At 43.6% G+C, this 24,915-nt stretch overlaps 1 protein-coding gene across 1 annotated transcript in view; it reads left to right on the forward strand.

Moving 5' to 3' along the window:
- The window catches only part of ULK4 (unc-51 like kinase 4), a 282,751-nt gene that overhangs the window by 77,140 nt on the left and 180,696 nt on the right, over positions 1–24,915 (forward strand). The window contains exons 26-29 of the mRNA XM_080673858.1: positions 3,660–3,711; positions 3,815–3,909; positions 10,354–10,405; positions 10,500–10,644. Of these exons, the coding sequence (XP_080529984.1) occupies positions 3,660–3,711; positions 3,815–3,909; positions 10,354–10,405; positions 10,500–10,644 (344 nt within the window). The remainder of the gene's footprint in view (positions 1–3,659; positions 3,712–3,814; positions 3,910–10,353; positions 10,406–10,499; positions 10,645–24,915) is intronic.

A 24,915-nucleotide genomic window follows, 5' to 3' on the forward strand; every position in this document is an offset into this window, starting at 1 on the left:
AGGATATTTTCCTAGATGAAATCTGGGCCATTCCCAGAATTCTTTTGTTATTTCTCTTATCACATCTGTTATCTGGCTTTAGCTGTGTGTTGGCACTGATGAAATACTAGTAAAAGGGAGAGAAGTAGTAACACAAATTAAAGACCTGGATTTAGTTATCTACATAGTTCTGTGCACGTTATTATGAGCCATTGAGGTTGGATGTTGCTTCTAGGAGTTGATTCCTAATCTATCCAGAAGACGCCAGAGATGTTATTCAAGGCCGTAGCGACCTACTGATACCATGAGGCACAGTCAACTCCTCCCATGTCTCAGAGCCCCTTAGACTTTCACAGTGCCCATTAGCAAACCTCTTGAGTTTTCTGCTTTAAGAGTATTCTTTTTAATTTTGTTTAAACAAAAGTTTCCTAAACTTGTTTGAGAGGCTTTGTTTGGGCTGCACGGCTATAAATGTCTGTAGCCCAGTCCATGGAATGACTTTGTGAAACTATCCTGAGCACAATGTGTCTCTGTCTTGGTGGCATGCTCCATTCATGTGTAGATACTTAGCATCATGTTTGGGAAGCCTTACTGGTCTATCTGTAGATAAATACCATTTTCTGTATTTTTCAAGATTTATCTGGTTGAGTAGCTACTGTATGTACTATGGCAGGTCTATTATCTTTTCATATTTTAAAAATATGCCTTAATTTGAAGTATTCAAACTTGGTCGACCTTTAGTGTAACTATCCAGTAGCAGCGACTTGCTGCCAAGAACTTTCTAGCAGCTCTGCAGGAGCTTTTGGCCTGCCTCAGGTGGGTGTGGAGACGGCAGTCAAGGTTGGTGTGATCTCCCCTCATTAAAAGGGTCCTAAAGGAGAAGGCTGGAGGGAGCTTTGGAATTGTGCTTCCCATTGGCTTCCATTTCTATACTGGTACCAGCACATGGTTTGCCTCTTTGATCTGTGGACATCTTTTATTTTTTAGGTAGAAAAATTTAGGATACTTCTTATATATGGAGGCATGAGTATAGGAATTAACCTCCCCTTGCCCCCAAGTAAAATGAAGTTTTGGTCTTCTTATATTTAAAAGAGGCTAGTATTTGGAAAAAAAATTGGCAGGATACTTGTAAACCATTATTAAGTTTTCAAAGGCTCCAGGCAAAAGAGAGCTATACAGCTGATAATTGTTGTTTTCACTTCTTATTGACAGAAGCAGTGTGTCATCATACTTGTTTTCCTCTTCAGTAAAATAACATACCTAAGGATACTGTTAGCAGTAAAGCATCTGCGCAGGTGTGATGGGAAAATTTAATGGGGAATACTGTAGTTTTTTGGGCCTCCATTGAGTTGGGCTGGGAAACAGAAAGTGATGACATGGAGGAAATATGTTAGGGACCTCATGATGTGTACTAACCTAATGTTCACTGTGTTTCTCTTGTCCTTTTGAAGATGCTCTTGATTAATGAGCTGAGGAAGAGAACTTCGTTGTGTTTGTTCTTAAGTTCTGGCCTCACTAGTTTATAAAAGAGTCATGGTTGTGTGGTGGTTTTACTGTAGTTTTCTACAAAAAGGCATCACAATCCAAATTTTCAAATAAAAGAGGAAAAAGAAATGATAACATTATTTTGATAGATTTTCATGCAAGAATATAATTATAAACTCCATCATTCATGAATCTTTACTTACCCTGGCACTGAGATAGTTATTCAAAGAAAAGACATACTTCCTGCCTTCTGCACATTCTTATTTTAAGTGAATGTTGCTTTGTTGATTGATTTTTTACTTCAGTTGCAGTAAATAAAGCGGAGTGCAATCTTATATTTGAAAAAAATATACTATATAATTATTCATTGCCAAACAAATGTTCTTGTTATGAGTTTTTTCTCCCTTTTCTACAAACCTTGAATTCATATACTCAGTTTGCTACAGGAACTTATTTTCAGCCTCTTCGAAGTAGTACTGAATGATATTGAATAGCATCGCCTGCCCTGGAGCCATAGCTTTCCATTTTTCCCTTTAGATGGGGCCATTTTCTGCCTTGCACTCCTTCACCCAATGAGCCCATCTGTGGGGAGGCGTTCATCCTTTTAGCTCCTCTGCTAGAACTCCCAGCTTTGAAGCTTGCACCATCAGAAAGTAGCTTGTGTCACCCCTGCGCTGTGACACAGACTTCATGTACAGATTTCTTGGTCATTGCCCCTCATTCCTCAGAATCCTTCTTCATTGGGCCACTGTCATTCTGTCCATGCTGCTCCTGGTACCATGCCTTGAGAACTGGATATCCCTGTGGAGGGCCCTCCAACACTCAGCCTCTCAGCTCCGCCTCCACCTTCTTGTCTTTCCCTTCCACAGCGGCCTACACCCATGAACTTATTTTCAGCATCACACTGTCTGGCCACCACTTTTAATTTTCAGTGCCTCTGCTCCCCATCTCCAACAGCCCTTTGATTCCTCTGAGACTTCCTTTGGTCTTGCCACTCTCCACTCGCCATCCTGCCCTCTCGTGACCCAACAGCTGCATTTGGTCTTTACTCAGTTTAGGGTTCCCTAGAGTTCCAGCCCCTTTCCCTGCCCTGGATGCACCTGTACCTCCCTTTCCTCCATTTTCTCCATTGTCCTCCTCTGGCAGAGCCTCATCCTGGTTCCATTCAGTTCTCTATGTATCCACCCTGCTTTGAGGGGCTAAATATAGCTAGAGAAGGACACCATGCTCGTCTCACTTTAAATTCATGACTGCTCATCTCAGGCGCACCCTCGCTGCAGACTGGTGCATCTAGCTCACGTTCCCGTTTTTATGTACCTGCATGCTCACCTACGTGACCCTTTTCAAGTTCCCTCTCGCCTTGAATCTCCAGTGCCTCCTACTCTGTCCTCACTCTCACCTAATTCCCATCACACTAAGAAGGAAGAAGAAGAAACATATCAAGACATTAAAATTGGTAAATCAATGAAACATTAAGTAGGGACTTAAAAAAATCAAACAGGGTAGGTACAAGGAAGAAAAAAAGTTAAAAGAAGTCATAGTACTCCTATGGACATTTAGAAAGAAACAGTTAACACACATGCATGGTTAGAAAATTCCAACAGTGCGGAAAGGCAGAAAATGAAGAGTGAAAACACGCCACCCGGTCTCAGCATTTCCCTTCCCCAAAGGGAACCTCTGCCAGTGTTTCCTTTTTGTTCACACCTATATTTGTGCTTTATCTCTGGATTCTTTTAAAATTGTACAGGAAAGATCATGGCATAAGCACAGCTCAGTCTTATCCTTCTTAGTAAACCATAGACATTTGGGTAGTTTTCAGTCAAAAGGCTTGTCTCTACTGGTGAGTGAGTGTGGCTGCCATTGGAAATGGTTATGTACCAGTTGGATTACCTTCACTCTTGCAGGTTGTCCTTTCTGGACTTACCTGGCTATTGAATTTATTCCAACATTAAATCTCATCAATAGTGATTGGTGTCTTTAACAATGATGATAGTTAATAATGTATGTATATACTGTTTCAGATGATCATATTTTAAAACGATGATTATGGTGTTCATAATTTGTGTATAGTATTTAATGCTTTCCATGAGTTGTTTCATTAAGAATGGTAGGTGGTTTGGGGGCAAATTCTTATCTATGTTTTATTTCAGAGTTATTTTGAAATCCCCACTTACTAGTATTTTTATTTTTCACAGAGTCACATTAAGTCGATAGACTCAGGAGAAACTAACATAGAAGGAGCCATAGGTGAGTAGACCATAGGGACATTTTACGTCCTTGACTGAGGTACTTTGATATTGTGATTTTGAACATGTAAACAAACACCTGTGATAATTACCTGTATTTCTAGGATTGATGGCATCGGAAGAATTCATCAAGATCACGTTGTCGGCTTTTGAAGCAATAATACAGTATCCTGTTTTACTGAAGGACTATTGCTCTACGGTCAGTCCTGGCAGCTTTTAAAACATACGCCTTTTCATTTACTTGGGAATTCTGCATATTGTATAAATCTGAGTATATGCATATGTCATAATTTTATTTGCTTTTGATAGACATTAGGTTGTACCTAGTTTTTGGCATTTACAAATATTGATGGATATTCTTGTTCATGTGTTTCGCTCTGCATAAGCATGCACTACTTTTAGGGTACATACTTAGGAATGGGATCAGTGGGTCTAGGATAGCTGTAAACTCAGCTGGTGCACAAAATACTGTAGTGTTCTCCAGAGAGGTGGGGCCAGTTTACATTGACCCAGCAGTGCAGAACCTGACTTCCTCATCCTTCCCAACTCTTGTTACTTCATACTTTGTAATGGATGAGTATCTAGCAGTATTTCACCATAGTTTTAAATGTTTGTATGATCAAGACTGCTAATGAGGCTGAGTAGTTTTTCAAATGTTTCTTGGCCATTTGGGAGTACTCTTTTATGAAGGGCTTGTTCAAATCCTTGTTTTAATTTCAGAGGAAGGGAGAGGCAGAGAGAGAGAGAAACATGAATGAGAGAGAATCATTGATCGCCCGCCTCCTGCATGCTCCCTACTGGGGATTGAGCCCACAACCTGGGCATGTGCCTTGACTGGGAATCAAACCATGACCTCCAGGTTCATTGGTCAATGCTCAACCACTGAGCCATGCTGGCCTGGCTTTTAAAAATCTTTATTGTTGAAAGTATTACAAATGTCCCCTTTTGCCCCCATTAATCCTGTTCCCTTTTACGACTTTTTTTTGGAGGTGAGGATGGGGAGGGCCTTTGGTTTCTGTAGATGCAGTATGATTTAGTTAAATGTGAACCTGCTTTTATTTATCCTGCTTAGGATTCTCTGTGCCTCTTGAATCTGGATTGTCCTTTTTCATAATTTCTGGGAAATTCTCAGTTATCATCTCTGCTTATTCTCTCTTTCCTTTGCTCTGTCTTCTTCAGCTACTCAGGTCACGTGTACATTAAACTTTCTCACTATATTTTTTATATATTCCATCATTTTTCTCTCTTAGGGTTATATTCTGGATAATTTTGTTTATATTTTGGATAATTCTATTTCTGTCTTCCATGTCCAGTGTGGTACTAAATAAAGCCATTGAGTTTTTTGTTTTTGTTTTAAATATATTTTTATTGATTTCAGAGAGGAAGGGAGAGGGAAAGAGAGATAGAAACATCAATGATGAGAGGGAATCACTGATCGGCTGCCTCTTGCACGCCCCCTACTGGGGATCGAGCCCGAAACCCAGGCATGTGCCCTTGGCTGGAGTCGAACATGGGACCATTCACTCCATAGGCCGACGCTCTATCCACTGAACCAAACCAGCTAGGGCGAGTTTTTAATTTTGGTTATTTTTCATGTGTAGAAGTTTTGTTATCGTTAGAAATTCTGCTTATCTTTTTTTTTTTCAATCTACTATAATTTTTATAATTTTCTGTTCCCTATTTATATTTCCTAGTCTGTGATTTATTTATTCACATATGTTAGATGTAGTTGTTTTACACTATTTATGATCATTCCAATATCAGGAGACTGCGAGGTGCTGTGGTGTCCATCATATCCGGTTTGTGTACAAATCGTCTTGTGTTCTTGGAGACCTTCTTTACATTCACTGCTTGTTGGCCATGGCCTGCCTGGGAGCCGTGTGTGGATGTTCCCTCCTCCAAGAGGCTTCAGGCTTGTCCTGGGCTCTGTCAGTCAGGGCTCCTTAGACGAAGGTCATTTGCACCCCTTTTGCAAATCCCTGAGACTGGAGTCTGAGATCCTAACTTCCTAGGGCAGCCTTCTCAGCATTTCCCTGGCGTGGGAGTGTATGTGGAGGGGTGGTCCCTGGGTCTGGTTCCCCTTACTCTGAGAGTGTAATCCCTGCTCCTCGGTGCCCGGCCCAGGGTAGGAGATTCACAGAACCCCGCATGCGGGAAGACCTGGACTCGGTCTCCATCTCTCGCCCTAATGGGCCCTCCCAGAGGCCTGTGTTTGCACTGTTGGTAAGTGCCTCCAGGGCAGTCAATACCTGGTGCTAAGATAATTGGATACAGATGCTCAGACTGAGAGGTGAGTTCAGCTCAGCTCCCTGGTTAAAGGTTTCATTCAGAAATTGGTCTGAACGTTTCCCATTGTCTTTTCAGATCTTCTGTATTTTTAAGGTTTTGTTCTTTTATATTTTATCTGGCATTTTTAAATTGTTTTCAGTGAGAGAGTTAATCCAAATAATACCCACTATTAGCAGAAACCCTGTTTGTTACGATCACTTTCTGAGTAATGATTTCTCAGTCTTCCATTGAGATAGTGTTTGCTTAAGTGTTGCTTATTGATTGTTTTCTCTAATGAGCAATAACCCCACGGATAATTTTTGTGATCTAGTAGTTCCAAATACCTGTGCTTACATTTAAATAGACATTCAGTAGTTTATTTTCTAATCATGAGATGCTATCATAATAATCCTTGAAACTGCAGTGTGTATTATGATAGGAATGGTGTCATTGCAACTTATGGGCTTCATAAAAGAATTCTTAATGCTGTAACTCATGGGAAACCCTCTAATTACCACTTCTGGAGCATGACTGGGATACATGAAATTGAGGATTCAGCATCCCAAGGAGCATAACATTGTTTGAAATGTTAGCACAAACTATGTTCAAGGCCGCTGATCAATAGTTGTTATAGGGAAGTGGTTGCATGCATTTAATTCTCGCCGAGCACACGTGCTTAACTCAGATTTTCCCAGAGTTTAGACTACTTAGTGCCTCAGAGTTGGAAATCATCTGTGTGGCCTACAGAGCAGTTAGAAATACCATAATCATTTGATTTGTACGGAGAATTTGTTCCATTCATGGGGGTTCCAAAATATGTTATGGTAGCAATGGGAAAAATAAAGGTGATTCTTTATTAGAAAATTCTGGTAATAATATACATAAGTGGCCTAAAATATATTTCAATTCATTTAACTTAAAACAATAAACTAAACCATAATATCTTTTATTATTATTATTATTTATTTATTTATTTATTTATTTATTTATTTACTAGAGGCCCGGTACACGAAATTCGTGCACGGGGGAGAGGGGTGTCCCTCAGCCCAGCCTGCACCCTCTCCAATCTGGGACTCCTCGAGGGATGTCCGACTGCCCGTTTAGGCCCGATCCCACTGGGATCGGGCCTAAACGGGCAGTCGGACATCCCTCTCACAATCCAGGACTGCTGGCTCCCAACTGCTCGCCTGCCGCCTTCCTGATTGCCCCTAACCGCTTCTGCCTGCCAGCCTGATCACCCCCTAACCACTCCCCTGCCAGCCTGATTGATGCCTAACTGATCCCCTGCCAGCCTGTTTTCCCTTAACTGCCCTCCCCTGCAGGCCTGGTCCACCCCCCCCCCCCCAACTGCTCTCCCCTGCAGGCCTGGGTCCCTCCCAACTGCCTTTCCCTGCAGGCCTGGTCGCCCCCAACTTCCCTCCTCTGCCAGCTAGGTCACCCCTAACTGCCCTCCCCTGCAGGCTTGATCGCCCACAACTGCCCTCCCTTGTAGGCCTGGTCCCTCCCAACTGCCCTCCCCTGCTGGCCATCTTGTGGTGGCCATCTTGTGTCCACGTGGGGGCAGGATCTTTGACCACATGGAGGCAGTCATCTTGTGTATTGGAGTGATGGTCAATCTGCATATTACTCTTTTATATTAGATAGGATAGAGGCCTAGTGCACGGGTGGGGGCCAGCTGGTTTGCCCTGAAGGGTGTCCCGGATCAGGTTGGGGGTTCCCTTGTGGCGTGGGGTGGCCTGGGCGAGGGGCCTGTGGTGGTTTGCAGGCCGGCCACGCCCCCTGGCGACCCAAGCAGAGGCCCTGGTATCTGGGGTTTATTTATCTTCTACAATTGAAACTTTGTAGCCTGGAGTGGAGCCAAGTCTTCTGCTTGCTCCGTGGCGGCAGCCATTTTTTTTTGGATTTATGTGTCTTCTATCATTGAAACTTTGTAGCCTTAAGCGGAGGCCTGGGCCAGCCAGGGTGTGCGGAAAGCTTGGCTTCCTCCATCACTAGGGGCAACCCTAGCCTCCTGCTCTTTCCAGCTCCATGGCTGCCACCATTTCTGTTTGGGTTTATGTATCTTCTATCATTGAAACTTTGTAGCCTTGAGTGGAGGCCTAGGCCGGCCAGGTTGTGTGGAAAGCTTGGCTTCCTCCATCGCCGGGGAAACCCAAGCCTCCCTCCTGCTCTCTGTGGCCGTAGCCATCTTGGTTGGGTTTATTTGCATATTCGCTCCTGATTGGCTTGTGGGTGTGGCTTGTGGGCGTGGCTTATGGGTGTAACGGAGTGATGGTTAATTTGCATATTACTCTTTTATTATATAGGATTTTTACAAAGAGCCTGCCTTTTTGTAGGGTTTTAAGTCTTTGGGGGTGAAATCAAGATGTCAGCATCCCTGTTTTCCTTTTGGAGGCTCTAAGGGGAGAATCTGTTTCCTTGCCTTTTGAGCTTCTAGGGGCTGCCTTCATTCCTTGGCTCATGGCTCCTTCTTCCATCTTCCAAGCTGGCAGCACAGCATCTTCATTCTCTTCTTATAAGGACCCTTGCTCGTACATTGGGTCCACCTGTGTAATCCAGGATGAACACCTCAAATCAAAGCTCCTAATTTAATCCCATCTGTAAAACCCCTTTTGCTGTGTACGGTAACAAATCAACAGGTTTCAGGGATGTGGACTTCTGTCTGTCAGCATTCTTTCTATCACAGATTCCTATTTTTATCAATGGCTTCATTAGTAGAATTATTTTGGTGCTCAGAGTATAGCAGATTTGGTCAACCCTTTCAATTTGGCTCATGTGTCCTTGTGAGAAAGGCCATCATTTTTTGAGCTATTCTGTACTTTCTGGCACAATGTGGTATTTTTGGCTCAGCTTGTAACTTACCCTGGCCTGGCCCTGGAATCAGTCTTTTCTCTGAGGAGCCCTTGGTTCCCTTTGGTGGGAAATGGCATTAGAGACCATACTCAGGGAACTAAGGTGCTATTTCCTGAGATGTCTTAGCTTCTAGGCCCTTCCAAATGTATTGTCTTAGAGTTCTGAGACATACTAGCTGGGAAGTATATATGTATATACATCTATGAACACAGACGTGTAACTCATTCATATGCACACTTACATACATGTATGTATATACACGTACTAGTATATATATTGAAATCATGTATTCACACCTGGGTCTTCAAATCTAGTCCATCTCCACATAGTTCTCTCTTGCCTTCCCCCATTTCATATTTGCATGTCCCTTCTTCTTTTGTAAAAATTCCGGTTTCTAGCAACATTAGCCTATTTTCTTAATTGCTTAATCCTAATACATCTAAAATTATTACAGAATTGCTTCACCTAAACCAGTACAGAAACAAACCTAATGGAATGAACTGAGATAAATGAGCCGTTAGTGTGAGATTTTATGTTTATCTGGCTGGCTCTCCTCAGCCAGGCTATGTTTACTGTTTGCTGCAGCTGTTAGTTTCAGAGGCTAATATCCCCTCTAAGATCCCTGTCTTGTCTCTCCTCCTGTCTTTGGGTCTCCGTAAGAATTCCTTCTTAAATAAAGCCCGTGCCTTAGCTCTGCCAGTTACCATCCTGCGTTATTGTATAAGAGGTGCCGTGCTGATGTGGTTGGCAAGGTGTGGTGAGCTTTGCTTGTGCGGGGCAGCATTTCATTGGTTTGGGCAGCCAGGTGGTGGTGTTGGGCTGTGAATAGTTTCTCCTGCCTTTTTATCAGTGTAGGCAGGAATTTTGTTTGTTGTTGCCAAAACAGTTCATCAAATGAGATAGTAGGTTTCAAAATTAGACCATGGGAGTGATTTTCCTTTCTTCATTGTCCATTTTTATTGGGGGGGGGGGAATCTTATTTTGGAGATTTCAAACCATATTTGATTGTTCTCTGTCTGATATTACTAGGAAATCATAGAGTTGTTTTGTATAGTGAATATACATATTCTGTATCTATTTATAAAAATAACCAGGATTAACTTGTCATAGCTCTTTGATATATTTCACAAAACATGAAGATTATACATCTCTTTTCCCCCCAACATTTTGATCATTGTTTATCTTCAACTTGAGTAATGATCACCAGTATATATGTATATATAAATTTGATGGTTTAATGTCAACCCATGCCAATCAGATTTTTCATTAAATACTAAAGTTCTTTTCATGAACTCTGAAGGTTTTGATAATTGTAATGTCATTTTGACCTGGGGACTTTTTTTTTTAGCTTGGTGGTTAATTAAATGTCATGCAGACTTTAGATCCAGGATAAATTTAGCTGTGCCTTTTTTTCCACACCTTTGATTAGTGATTCTGTCAGTGGACAAAAAAACATAGATAGTGGTTGTTATCAAGTCTGTGTACGGAGATCTGAACTGAGTCTTGAATACCTTTCTTGTAGGTTGTTGATTATATCCTGCCACCCTTGGTCTCCTTGGTTCAAAGCCAAAATGGTAAGTGACCACATCTCCCAGAATTCCATCGGTTACACATTCGGTTCCATTCTATTTCCATGGAATCACGCTCGCGGCGTTCTTTCTTTTCAAGTGGAGTGGAGGCTCTTCAGCTTGCGGTTGCTCTCAGAAACCACATCTCTGCTGGTGAACCAGGAGGGCGGGGATGGCAAGGATGCTGCGCCCATCGACTCCGACAGCAACCTTCTGGCTCTCATTAGAGATGTCCTCCTTCCCCAGTGAGTACCATGCTCTGCACTTGCCCAGAGCGGTGTGGGCCACTCAGGATGCCACCGCCAGACGAGGGGCACCGCTGGCCTTGGGGTCTCCCTTTCCTCACAGTCATGTCCACGTGCTTATGTGCTCACCGTAAGGAGGTTAGGACCAGAGGCAGTACCTGTTACACTGCCTGGGACCCAGGAGAATCTCTGTCCATGTTGAAAAATATCCACTTAGAGGTTCTCCTGTTTTCTATAGACTCTGAGGTTATTCGGAGTTAAAGGTGTTTATGGCTGGCAGCGGTGGCGGGGGCGGTGGTGGTGAGGTTTATTATTCAAGGTCAACATGATAAGACTGCTGGAAGATGAAATTGGGACTTTCCTGGGCCCTGCTCAGAAGTGATAGAGGTGGAAATCTTCCTTCCCCCCAAACTCTTGTAATGGAAATGAAGTTTAGCTGCAGATAGGGGGTGGTGGAACAGTAATGTAGGAATTATCAGAAAGAGGTTATCTTTTTCCTTTTTACTCCATTACTCACATAGCAGACACACAGTAGGAAGATTACAGAGATCTGACCTCACGTTGTTTTGTGCAGTAGCGTTCTATACAGGCTTGCAGCCCGGGAGCAGCAGGCTGTCCCTCTGGCTGGGGTGTGTAGCAGACTACACCACCTAGGTTTGTGTAGGTGCACTCCGATGTGCGCACAGTGACGAAATCACCCAACGACGCATTTTTCAGAGTGTATCCCGCCATTGAGGGACACATGGCTGTGTGTGACAGTGTGTGAATGGCATGTACTCATGTGGGTAAATATAAGCTTAGAGCTTTGTGTCATGGGATTAATGTTTTGGGTGCCATCTTACACTTACAAACTGGTTATACATAATCATAAACATCTTCCTGACACATGCTTGATAATGTGACTTTTGTGCCAAGTGTGATTTTGAAAAGATGTGTTTTGGATAGCTGCTCTCTGGCAGCCTGTAGGGAAGCATTTCTCAGGACCTGAGCTGTCCCCCCATAGTGGGGAGGGGTTTCCTTCAACAGGACTTCACAGTTTAGTAACAGCTGTTAACACCGATGTGAATTTGCAGTAAAATCTCTTCATAGCTGAAGTTTGCCCACTTTAGGAGCAGTTTGTGAAATAAAAAGCATTAAGTCTATAATGTAGTGTTCCTGTTTTATTTGTTTGAGTTGGAATGAATACGTATTTCCTTTACTGTGCATCTTCACCTTTTCTAGAGATGAGGAATGAAAGAGGAAAATACAAATGTGAGCCGCATGACAATTCAGGAACAAGAGTGATGTTAGACGACTTCAGGTTTCACTGAGCAACTTGAAATGCCCTTTGGAGAATAGTATGGGGTTCACTGGGATGCGGTGTGGGGTATTTGCAAAGCTGTACATTGATTCTGATGTAAAGCGCAGGTCTTGCTCTGCATTTCATTCTCTAAGCCTCAGTTTCCTCATCTATAGAATGGGTTAATAGTACCAAACTCAGGAAATGATTAAACAGGATACTTCTTTGAAAACACTTTGTACAGTGTGTGGGACATAGTACCCTCTTGACAAATGTTTAGCACTATTGATATTATTATTAGGTCCATTATTAGAATCTCTCTCCTATGTAGATTGTAATGGTGCAATAATAGCAGTAGTACATACTTCACAGAAGTGAGGTGCCATTAAATGTATAATGCTGACTGCTTGCCTGGCAGATACAGAGAGGGCTCAATCAGTGTTATGTAAAATTTTTTAAAAATGAAAGATAATGTATTCATTTCACTTTAACTCTGGAAAACTGAAAGCCTTGGCAAGAAGTTTGGTTTTTGAAGATAACTTGGTAATTGTAAGTTTAGAATCGCTAATGGAAAACTCGTGTTCTCTAGTGAGTATGTAAATATAATGGCTTACAGTTATGAAGTTTCTAGTTTATAGGAACTCTATGGCATCTGCTTCAATTTGGAAAATGTTATAGCCACTTATCTACAGGGGATAGATATGTTCCAATACCCCCGGGAGATGCCTGAGACTGAGGATAGCCCTGAACCCCAATCCACTCCTTCAACTCTGTCAGAAACGCAGCAGCAGCTTCTTCATTGCCAGACGCAGCCTCTCCAGCAGCTTTTATATTTCTCAGACCAAGCCTGTCCCTGTGTCTGTACAACCGTCCTTCAGTGCGGTAACTGGCTGGTGTCATTCATCTCAGGGGATCCCTTGCTGATACAGGCTCAATACTTTCTGGTGCAAATTGTTGCTTGCCATCCATTGGAAAATGTTTTCTTTTTTTTTTTATAATTAGTCCGTGTTTTCTTTTCTTTTTATTTTTATTTTTATTGCTTTTTTACAGAGAGAAGGGAGAGGGATAGAGAGTTACAAACATCGATGAGAGAGAAACATCGATCAGTTGCCTCCTGCACACCTCCTACTGGGGATGTGCCCGCAACCAAGGTACAAGCCCTTGACCGGAATCAAACCCGGGACCCTTCAGTCCGCAGGCCGACACTCTATCCACTGAGCCAAACCAGCTAGGGCTGGAACATGTTTTCTTTTTCTTTTTTTTTTTTTTTTAAATATATTTTATTGATATTTCACAGAGAGGAAGGGAGAGGGATAGAGAGTTAGAAACATCGATGAGAGAGAAATATCGATCAGCTGCCTCCTGCACACCTCCCACTGGGGATGTGCCCGCAACCAAGGTACATGCCCTTGACCGGAATCTAACCTGGGACCCTTCAGTCCGCAGGCCGACGCTCTATCCACTGAGCCAAACTGGTTTCGGCTGGAACATGTTTTCTATGTGTGTCTTCCACCCCCAAATTTTTCCCTCTTTTTAAAAAAATTTTTTTTTTTAAATTTATTTCAGAGAGGAAGGGAGAGTGTGAGAGAGAAATATAAATGATGAGAGAGAATCATCAATGGGCTGCCTCCTTCACGACCCCAATGAGGATCAAACCTACAATCCGGGCATGTGCCCTGACTGCGAATTGAACCATGACCTCCTGGTTCACAGGTCAACGCTCAACCACTGAGCCACACTGGCAGGCACCTTTTCCCTCTTAACTAAGCACTTACCACCCCTGTGGCGGTAACGTTTGCAGTTGGAGGTGCGACTGCAAAAAACAGGCGTGAATTTCTTGTTCTTTCTTCCCAATTTCATGGATAGAAGATTTGTTGTTACCATAGCTCTTAGCAACCACAGCAAATGATTTTTTTTTCTTTCCTGACTCAGTCGAGAACTTTGACCTTTTTACACTGAAAGGAAGTGCTTTATGGTTTCTCTGTGCCATGTCCCCGTTGCCAGCATCTCCTGTGCTATGGGGCCATTGTTAGTAAAACAAGGCTTTCCTGAGCACAGGCACTGCCATACCGTGACGGTCAGCCTGATGACAGAGGTGGCCACTAAGTGACTGACACGTGGGTAGACTGCACGGAGTGGATGCTCGGGACAAAGGGGGACTCATGTCTCAGGCAGGACGGTGCAAGAATTTGTTATGCTACTCAGAAAGGCACACAAATGAACACTTCAGTATTGCTTCTGGGATTTTTCATTTAATATTTTCAGCTGCAGATGACCACAGATGACTGGAACCGCAGAAAGAGAAACTGTGGGTAAGGGGGGACTACTGTAGGTATACTACTGTCAGTACTTCTAATTTTGTTAACATTTTGATCCTTTTTTGACCTTAACACTTTGGATAAAGCCAAGGCGACAGGCTTTTCATGGCCTCCCAGTTTTTTATGGGAGAGTGCTGTATTAGTTCAGAATATTTTATTTACCCACTGAGAAGTCCAGGACTTGCACTGGCATCACATAAAGCTGGATTTGGGGGTTTGAGTTCATTTCTACAGAACCGTGTGTGTCTCCATCGCTCCGTCTGCCCACTCCTGCGTGGCTTTGCTCCCAAGTTCTTTCTTGTTGGGAAACGGCTCCTGGGTGCTGATCCCAGGGAAAGAGGGGATGTCTTTTCTATTAGTTCGGGCAAAATTTTAAGGAAGGATAACAATTTAATCTTGTTAAAGACCATGTAATACCTGTGTTCAAGGTGCTTATCAGAACTGTTGTGTGATGTGAATGAAAACTCAGTGGTAAGAATAAATACCTTATTAAACTAAATATTAGATATGGTTCTCAGAGAAACAGAACAAATAGGATGCATACACACACACACACACACACACACACACACACACACATATATATGGAGAGAGAGAGAGAAAGAGAGAGATTTATTGTATGGAATTGGCTCACTTGCTTATGAAGGCTGAGAAGTCGTCCCGATCTGAGTCTCAGGCCCGAGACCCAGAAAGCCTTTGGTGTAAGTCCCAGTCTGAAAGCTGGCAGGCTGGACACCCAAGAAGAGCTGATGTTTCAAGTCCAAAGGCAGCAAAAGACCAGGGTCCCAGCTGGAGGCAGTGGGAGCAGCAGGAGTTCCCTCGTCCTCAGCCTTTTTGCTCTATTTAGGTCTTCAGTTTAATTGGTGAGGGCCACCCATGTTAGGGAGAGCCACCGCTTCACTGGTCTCCTGACTCATACATTAATCTCCCCGGAAACACCCCAGGGACACACCCAGAGTGACGTCTGACCCACCGTCTGGGTAACCTGTGGCCCGGTCAGGTTGACATCACCGTACCTGTCATAAATACCATGAATGACTCTAAACTATGAATTAACATCAGAGACCTATTACCTCTTCTCAGTGTGCATGCTTTGCTTTCTAAAGAGATGAACTTTAGTTACAAGTATTTGTGCCTTTTGTACATAGAGGATTATACTACCATTGATAGGGAGAGGGTATTTGAGTTACGAAACCTGGGTGTGATTGGATAGAAAGCGAGTGGGTACCCCAGGGAAGAACGGGGGAAGCCAGGAGGTGGAAGAGGCAGAGGAGTTGGCAGCAAGCTGACCCGCTTCTTTCCAGCAGAGTCTGCACGTGAGAGTTGCGTGATATGAGCTTGGGAGAGAATGTTCTCTCTCTTCACCGGCCCGTTTGATATTTATGGTCACTAACTGAACGTGTCTTATTTCACTGGCATATTTCTCGTTGCTGGAATATAATAGTGACCAGGAGAGCCCCAGCCACTGCCTTTATGGAATGTACTGTCGGGTAGAGCCAAATATTTCAGACGTTAGTAATAATTTCTTTAACCGAAGAAGTTTGTAAGTCATGCAAATAAAAATGTTCCTTAAATATAAGTTGAATAAGTATGGAGGCCGCCTTTATTCACCGTGGGCCTCCTCGGTGTTCATCAGCCTGCCTGGGGACACGTTTCTTCTGGGACATTTTATGTGCTTCCTGTTCCTTTGCTTGTGAGTTTCTCAGTTCACACATTTAACTTCCTACAGCTCAGCGCTTCTAAAAATTAGATGACCTTCGGACACTCTTCCCCGTGGGCTATCTATTAACATCTCCCGGAACGCTAGTGTTCCTTTGATCACAATTTTGAAATGTTACTCAAGGTCATTTCCAAGAAAAGGATGCTCACCATCAAAATGTTAACTTTGGCTTGTCAGTATTCACTAATGTGAACACGCTTAGTGGCTTACGTCAACATCTGTTTGTTGAATCACGCTCCTTAGGTCAGAGGCCCACAGATCCCGTGGGACTTGGTTCTCTGCTGGGGAGCTCATGCTGCCTAAACCAGGTGTCTGTCCACTAGGACGAGTCCTGGTCTGAAGCCTGGGAGAAATCTGCTTCCCGGCTCATTCAGGTTGGTGCACAATGGTTCCTAGCAGTTTGTATTAGTTTCTTAGGGCTGCAGTAACAAATGACCCCAAACGGACTGGCTTAAAACAACAGAAATGGACTCTTTCCCCGTTCAGGAGGTCAGAAATCTGGCATCAATGTGTCAGCAGAGTTGATTACTTCTGGAGAGTCTGACCTAGAATCTGCGCCTCTCTTCTGCCTTCTGGTGCTGCCCGCCATCCTTGGTTTATGGCAGCGTCACCCCAGTCGCTTTTTCAGTCCTCACCTGACCTTCTCCTCTGTGTGTCTGTCTCAAATTTGCCTCTGCCTTTCTCTTATTAGGATATCTGTTATTATACTTGAGGTCTACCCTAAATCCAGGATGATCTTATCTTGAGATCCTTAACTACATGCAAAGACCTTTTCTCCAAATAGGGTTACATTCACAGGTCCTGGGTTGGGACTCAGATATGCCATTTGTTCTGTTTCTCTGAGACCATTATCCCATCCAGTACTTTTTTTATTTTTTATTTTTATTATTGAAAGTATTACATGTGTTCCCTTTTTCCCCCCACTGACTTTTTCTAGCCCACCTCTGTCCCCCACCCCCAGCCTTCACCACCCTATTGTCAGTGTCCATAGGATATGCATAAATGCATACAAGTTCTTTGATTGATCACTTCCCATCCACCCACCCTCCCCCACCTTCTGAGATTCTGCAGTCTTCCTACCCAGTGCTTAGCTGTGGAACGGAAGTCCTTGTTCTGTGCTGTCTTACGTTCCTTTAGGTGGCCACGTGTCTTCTCACGTGGCCCCTCCCTCTTCAAGTCAGCAAGGGTTTGCCAAACCTCCCTCATACTTGCAATTTCTCTCTCCTGCCACCAGCGTGAGGAAACTATGCATGTTAAAGTTGTTGATGTTGGTCCTTGGTGATTAATCTGAGTCTTGTGGTTCGAATATATTCCTATTCACGACTTGGCCCTGCCCTCACTTCCTCCTCCTCCCCTTCCTTCTTTCAGTTTCTCCTCCTCTCTTCAAGATCGTTGGAGTGCCAATAATGGAACTGAGTTATCTGTGTGAACAATGAGGAAAAGTTTGTTTTCTGGGAAGAAAGAGAACCATACATCCTCAGAAAATTACCATGACGTTGTCTTCAGCAGGGAGAAGGATTTAATTTTAAAGGTTCATGCCGGAGAGAACAGGCCCTCTTTAATGGAACTTAAGCCCAGAGTGACCTTATTAATTAAAATTGGCACCTCTCAGAAGTTTAATATCAAAGTCATTATCAGTGAAATCTTAGTACTGAAGCAGTCTTTTGCTGACTGTTTGAACATTTTTTGGGGGGTTGAGGGGGTTTGTTACATAAGGGAGGGCATTTCTCTTGCAATATTTAACTGTGAATGGGACTGGGTTCTTCACTCAGGAGACACACCATTGTTATTTTGGGGAAGAGGAAATTTTAATATTCCTACAAATGTAAGTAATATAATTTGTACTACGTTGGGTGATTATGCATATGATGTTTGAAATCCTTTCCCTCACCCCCTCCCTTCCTTTCTTTCTTAGTTAATCCATTCAATAAATATACTGTATATTGAGTACTATTGTGAGCAAGGTCGAATTCCTGCCTCTCACCGAGCTTACATTCCACGGGTAAGACAAAGCAGTAAACACATAAATATAGAAGATGATTTCAGTTCATTATGAGAGCTGTGAAGAAATAGAGAACCGAGTAAGGGGACAGAGAGCAACAGTAAGGTGAACAAGGGAGGGGCCGTGTTTGGTAGGACAGTCAGGGAAGGCTTAAGGCAGCCGTGGGAAACATTTGCTGTGCAGTTTGCCTTTGGTGACTGGAACCACTTCGCCAACGAGGATTTTAGTGTTCATCTTTTCTGTTGGCTTTGAGTGTTTTGTATTAAAAAGAGATCATGCTGATATAAATGTGCTAATAATGTTTTTTATGACAGTATGGCATTCCGCATTTCCCTCCTGGGGAAAATGAGCGCTGTCTTTCCCTTTTATCATTCTCCGGTGGCCTGTACAATTACCAGCGCCATAATGACTCCATAAACGGCTAAGGCTTCGTTTTTCCGAATCTGAGACTCGTGTTCCTTACAGATGAGAATTGTCTTACCCTTTCGATGGCAACACACTGTAGGGTTGTTTTTCTGCCTCTGGAATAGTGTCCAGCGAAAGTCATGAGTTTGGTTTCTATGCTTGTGGGTCAAGGGACATCCAATGGTTCTCTATTGCATCCCTTAACTACAAGTATTCTATGTCAACATAGGCATGAACTTGGCCGTCTTTGATGGCAATCAGAATAGTCGGGAGTATTTCATTTTTAGCCTTTCCTTAGGAATTTTTTTTTTTTTTGCAGATAAAATTTAAGTCAGATATTTTTACACCAGAAAGAAGCATCATAATGTTATCCAGAGAATTAGGATGCTAGAATTGTTCTGATCGGGATGAAAGAATATCTTTATTAACTCCAAATTATCCAAATTTGTAAACCTTGAGTGTTGATTTTTTGAAGTTGTTTCTCTCAGCCTTTCATACCTTTTTAATGAAAATTTGCTGTTGAGTTTATTGAAGAGTTCAGAAGAGATGAGGGCTTATGTCTGAAATAAAAATTAATACTTTGAAGTTGTATCTATCTCTTCACTTTAAAAAATCTGTCTATCTATCTATCTATCTATCTATCTATCTATCTATCTATCTAATCTATCAGTCTTTCTACCCACAAGTCTATTTCTCCATTCACTTATGTATCCATTTAATTACTGATATACTTAAAGATCTCTGCATTCATGCAAGACAGCAGTGTGATATAGAACTCAGGCTACATAAAATCACAAGACAGGAATGATATAAAAATATTGACTACTAACTTGATTTATACTCACTCTCATTTTATAAAATTTTGGAGTTGACTAACGATATTACCTACTTCGAATTTTGGAGAAGACTCTACAGCAAATGCCCAAAAGAGTAAGCTATCTACCCCTTTGTTATAGCCATCCAGGGCAACGCCTCCGCCTCCCTCAAAGGTAGAGGTCGCCTCCACACTGTTTGGCAGCCTGCTCTCTACCTAACCCACACATCTCCAGCTGCTCTTGAGGCCTCAGCTCTATCTTGCATGCTGTCAGATACACATTTGATCACACCGCTGCCTTCATCATTCCCTTGCTCAGAAACCTTTACGTGTATAGGTTGTAGAAAGTAACTTTAGCAGCCCCAGTCAGTTTGGCTCAGTGGATAGAGCGTTAGCCCGCAAACTGAAGGGTTCTGGGATTGATTCTGGTCAAGGGCATGTATCTCGGTTGCAGGCTTCCGGCTCTGGTCAGGCATGTGAAGGCAACCAATCGATGTGTCTCTTACATCGGTGTTTCTCTCTGTCTCTCCCTCTCCCTTCCACTCTCTCTAAAAATCAATGGAAAAAAATATCCTCAAATGAGGATTAAAAGAAACCCCCAAACAAACAAAAGAAGAAAGTAACATGAAGATACTTACCCAGCCATCCAAGACACTCAGTGTTTTGCTTCTTGTGTCTACCATTTCATGTCAACATCTGCCTGCTCCCCTACGTTTTCTCCATCTCTGGGAATATCTATATCTATCTATCTATCTCTCTATCACCTATCTATTATCTAGGTATATGTGTTTATATAACACAACTTTATTGACTCTCTTGTAATCTATTTACCCCTACATTTATAAATGCACTGGAAATCATTTAAACAACTCCCAGTTCCTGATGATCTAGGCCAGGGGTCAGCAAACCATGGCTCGCGAGCCACATGCGACCGACACCCCCACTTCTTCTAACGCCACTTCTTCAAAATAGACTTGCCCAGGCCAAAAACTGACTTCTGCGCATGGGCCACGAAGTTTCAATCGCATTGTACATGCACGCCCGCACGTGGTGTTTTGTGGAAGAGCCACACTCAAGGGGCCAAAGAGCCGCATGTGGCTCGCGAGCCGCGACCACTGATCTAGGCTTTCCCAGTGTTTCACTATTAAAGAGATGGCTACAAAGACCATTTTCAGCTCTACATCTTTGGGTGCAGACTTATTCATTTTGTTGAATGTCTGGGAGTAGAGTCACTGTGTTAAACATTATGTACATGGTAAGGGTTTTGAATATGTTTTGGCAAATTATTTTCAACGATGACGACCAGCTTGCGCGACCAGCATTCCTTTGTGAAAAGACCCGTGTTGCTCTTCCTTGTCAGCTGGACTCCATTCATTCCTTCAGGTGTTAGTGAGCTGATCATTTCCACTCCCCATGCTTTTTGGCCACTGATACTCCTCTTAGTTGGATTTTGTCCTCTTTTCTGGTGGGATATTTATTGGTTTGCAGTAATTCTTTATATATTAAGAATATGAGCTCTTTCTTTTACCAACATTCTGCAAAAAATTTTCCCTCTTTTGATTTATTTATGGTGGTTTGCCATTGAGAAATATGTAGTATTTAAAAACTTGACCTGAAAAAGCAAGTATTTTTATTCACTTCTCATTTGTTGTGATGTTATAGAGGTCTTCTCACCCAAGAAAATGTGAATATTTACAGATTTACAAATTCTTTGCTTCGATTTTTTTATTTATTGCCAATGCACTTTTATAAGATACGGCCTGACCGTTCTTTCCAACGCCCTTTCTAAGATTGCTTTCTTGTCCATTGTTGCCACCTTTCTTTCCTTTTAATTTATATTGTATTCTTGATCTCTCCCTTTGGCTAATAATTATCATGGTTTTGCAAAGTACTTTAGTTTTTCATTTAGAATCTTCCTCATTGTATTTCCCTTAGAGTTTCGTGGATAATCTGGACTCACTCTTTCCCCCCAAATTCTCAGAGTCCACTTCATGAGATGTGAAATGTGAGTCTGTGGCTTGATCCCAACAGAGTGGATCCTTATGACACGGTGCTTCTGCCCAACCCCCGGGTCCTCCACCACCCAGCAAAATAGGTTCTTCTTTCTACGTGGCCAATTCTTGGGCTACATCCCTAGAACAGCTTCTCAGTAATTCCGAGTTATCCTCATAGGCGGTGTCAGTCTCCTGCAGCCTACCTAATTGGGCGCTGGTTGCTCCAGGTACTTGACAAGATAGGAAAGAGTCTATCGCTTGGGTCCCTGCAGGTGACTTTCGGACATTTCCTCTCCGTCGGGGTAGATGTGAATTTAGGAGCATGGCTGGTCCTGCCTGGGTTCCAGCTGTTCGGGACCCAGCAAAGGCCCTTGGTTTGGGGAGGACCCCAAAAGTGGGAGAGTGGGGTCTGGGCCACCACCTGGACAGTGTGCTCTGATGTGGACGGTGCTGTCACTCTGGCCGGGCCCAGGCCCTTGGAGTCCTCCTGTCCAGGGCCTGTCTGTCAGGTGGGCAGTTCTCGCTGGTCACCCTCCTGTGAAGCCCTTTCAGGAGTCCTGGCTTATCTTTGTTTTTTGTCTGTGTTTTCCTGCCAAGGGGCGTTCAGAAGAGCACGAGGTCCAATTATTACCAGTTCAGCTGCTTTATCTCTCTTTGGAAGACAAACTTAATAAATCACAGCATCGTTTTGGCTAGTTCTTGCTGCCTGTTACAAAACCTTTCTTTGATTAAAATACATTCAAAATACTCAATATTTGTATTTGGAACATGTCTGCTGTGAATTTTACCCTTCATTTTCCAAGGGGAGAAAAACAGCAATATTCTTTCAAAAATTCTCATGCACAGGCTGGTATAGACTCCTTCTTCCCTCCTGTTTCAAGGTTAGGTATCCTCACACAACCTCAGCACATTTGTGTTTCAGTCAGTGTTTCCGCAGTGTTTTTCTTTTTCTTTTTAAAAAATATATATTTTTATTGATATCAGAGAGGAAGGGAGAGGGAGAGAGAGAGAGAAACATCCATGAGAGAGCAACATCAATTGGCTGCCTCCTGCACGCCCCCTACTGGGGATCGAGCCTGTAACCAGGCATGTGCCCTGAGGGGGAATCCACCCATGACCTCCTTGTTCATAGGCCAATGCTCAACCACTGAGCCACACCAGCTGGGCTTATCAGTGTTTTTAAATTTAGATTCTACATATTCTAGTTAAGACATTTAGAATATTTATATGTTTTAGTGCTATTGAGATTTTCTTTAGTATGTGTCTCACTAGTTGTCCATATTTTATATTTGCCACACAGGCATGTAAGAAGCTTTTAAAAGTTCCTGGGCTTGTGGTCTTTTCCTGGGGGATTCAGCGAAGTCTGGGAGTGGGAGTGGGGAGCTGGTTATCTGGGGTGTGTGAGTGGGAGTTTCTCACCCCCATTTCAGGTGAAATTCTCCAGCTGACAGTTTCTAAACCCTGGTAAGCAGTAGGAGAGCTCATTCTTCTCTCTCATTAATGCCTTCCTTTCAACTAGTCCTCAGTTTCCCTGTGAAGGATGTGTGTCCGGAAGGACCGGGTTAGCAGATGTGGGGTGTTCAAATCCTGCACATTATAAAGAAACTGGCCCTCGACCGCCATCTGGGAGATAACTTCTGAGGCTCTGGAATGTCCTGCCCGATAAGAGGGTCTCAGTGTCCTCGGGGCCTGGAATCCGGTCAGATAGCTTCCATCAGCAATGTCAATTACAGCTACCCCCATTACTCTCTCCAGCCCCTCAGGGGACCTCCAGAGGGGCTGGAGAGAGTAACGGGGGTAGCCGCACCGGCGCCCCATGCCCCTGTGACCCCTAATAAGACCCTGGACACAGTGCTCCAGGGAGCTGCCCTGGCCGCCAGGAGACCACGCGTGTTGTCACACTTGGTTGCTGGGAGGGGTAAGCCCTGTCCACACCACTCCACTGCGAGGGGCCAACGGGAAGCTTGTGCCTGGTCCCTCCGGGACCCCACCCTGTGCACCTCTCACTTCGCTGATTTGGTGGAATGCTTTCACTGTGGTTCGCCCCTCGCAGGAGCATCACAGCGCTTCTGCGTTCTGTGAGTCCTAGCAAGCCATTGAACCAGAAGGTAGTCTTCAGTACTGCCAACCTAGGATTTATTTATTTATAACATTTTTATTGATTTCAGAGTGGAAGGGAGAGGGGAGAGAGAGAGAGAAACATCAGTGAGGAGAGAGAATCATTGATCGGCTGCCTCCTGCACGCCCCACACTGGGGATCGAGCCCGCAACCCAGGCATGTGCCCTGACTGGGAATTGAACCCTGACCTCCTGGTTCATAGGTTGATGCCTCAACCACTGAGCCACACTGGCCAGGCAGGGCTTTGTATTTTGTGAGACTATTCCAGAAAGGAAACATGATTTCTCTCCAGTATGCTGAATTGTTCCTTTTTTAAAAAAGTTCAATTCAGATGTCAAGTGCATTTTTATCACTTCTAAAAAAGTTTCTTGGATTTTTATTTATTCATATGATAAAATGTATTGTTTTCCGAAATTTGACTTTTTTCATTTCTAAAATTAATTATGCTTGGTTGTGCTACTCATTTAAATACACGGTTCTCCTTTGATCTCTTAATATTTTGTTTATGACTTTGTTATGAATGATCTGGTATTTTGTGTCTCATCTGTCCTACATGGGCAAATCTTTCCATTGCCATAATTTTAAAATACTTTATAAGAAGGCTTTCTAAAACATGGTTCTTCCCGCCGCCCTAAGCAGAGCCCTCCCCAGCTGAACGTTTTCTTGACCCACTGCCCCATTTTGCACATCGTGGTGTGTGCTGGCCCCCTGGGCCCCCGGAGGTACCAGCAGCGGTTCCCTCTGCGCCCGGTGCCCCGTCCGCTGTTGGGAGTCCGGGTTTGCTCCCTGGTTTTTCCTGGGCTTTCAATTCCTGGTTGTAACTCTCAGGCTGCCTCTCTGTACCGGTCCCTCTCCTCCCGTTACTTGGCTCCTTTTTAATGGCTGTGGGCTTAGGGGCTGCTTAACTAGGCTTGTTATATAACGATTTTCAGTGTGAGAGTGAACAGGCTGAGAATGAGCTGGGGGCCCATTCTCTCCATGAGCAGCATCTGCTTCATGTCGTGGCTTTTTAAAGATACATTTTGGATTTTCTGGAGATAGTTAGCTGCCTCTACTTGTTGGTGGTTCCAGATAGTTAAGTCATAGTTGATCGGTTAGTTTGTTCATCTGTATGTTCATCTGTCCATCCGTTCGGCCATCCACCCATCCGTCCGTCCATCCGTTCATCCAACACTTAAGCATCTGCATGGAGCTGTACATGGGGCAGCTGAACCTGACTAGGTCGACACCGCATGTGAACCAGCCTCTGCCCAGAGAATAACATGTGAACCAGCCTCTGCCCAGAGAATAACATGTGAACCAGCCTCTGCCCAGAGAATAACATGTGAACCAGCCTCTGCCCAGAGAATAACATGTGAACCAGCCTCTGCCCAGAGAATAACAGGGCGCGCAGTCCCGTCCTCGCTGTGGGAACTCTCGGTAACGAACTTCTGAGTCGATTCTCTCTGGCAGTGATTTTCATTGCAGATTTTTAAGTTTTAATAAGAAGAATGCTGTGGTGAGAGTTAACACAGCAGCCGGAGACTGCCATCCTTCTCCAGGCCTGCATGCAGGACGGCCCACGGCTGGCATCTGGGAGGTGGCTCTCGGGGTGCTCCCAGTGACCATTCACCTGCCAGG

This window comes from Plecotus auritus (genome assembly GCF_963455305.1).
Source record: "Plecotus auritus genome assembly, chromosome: 6".
NCBI lineage: Eukaryota > Metazoa > Chordata > Mammalia > Chiroptera > Vespertilionidae > Plecotus > Plecotus auritus.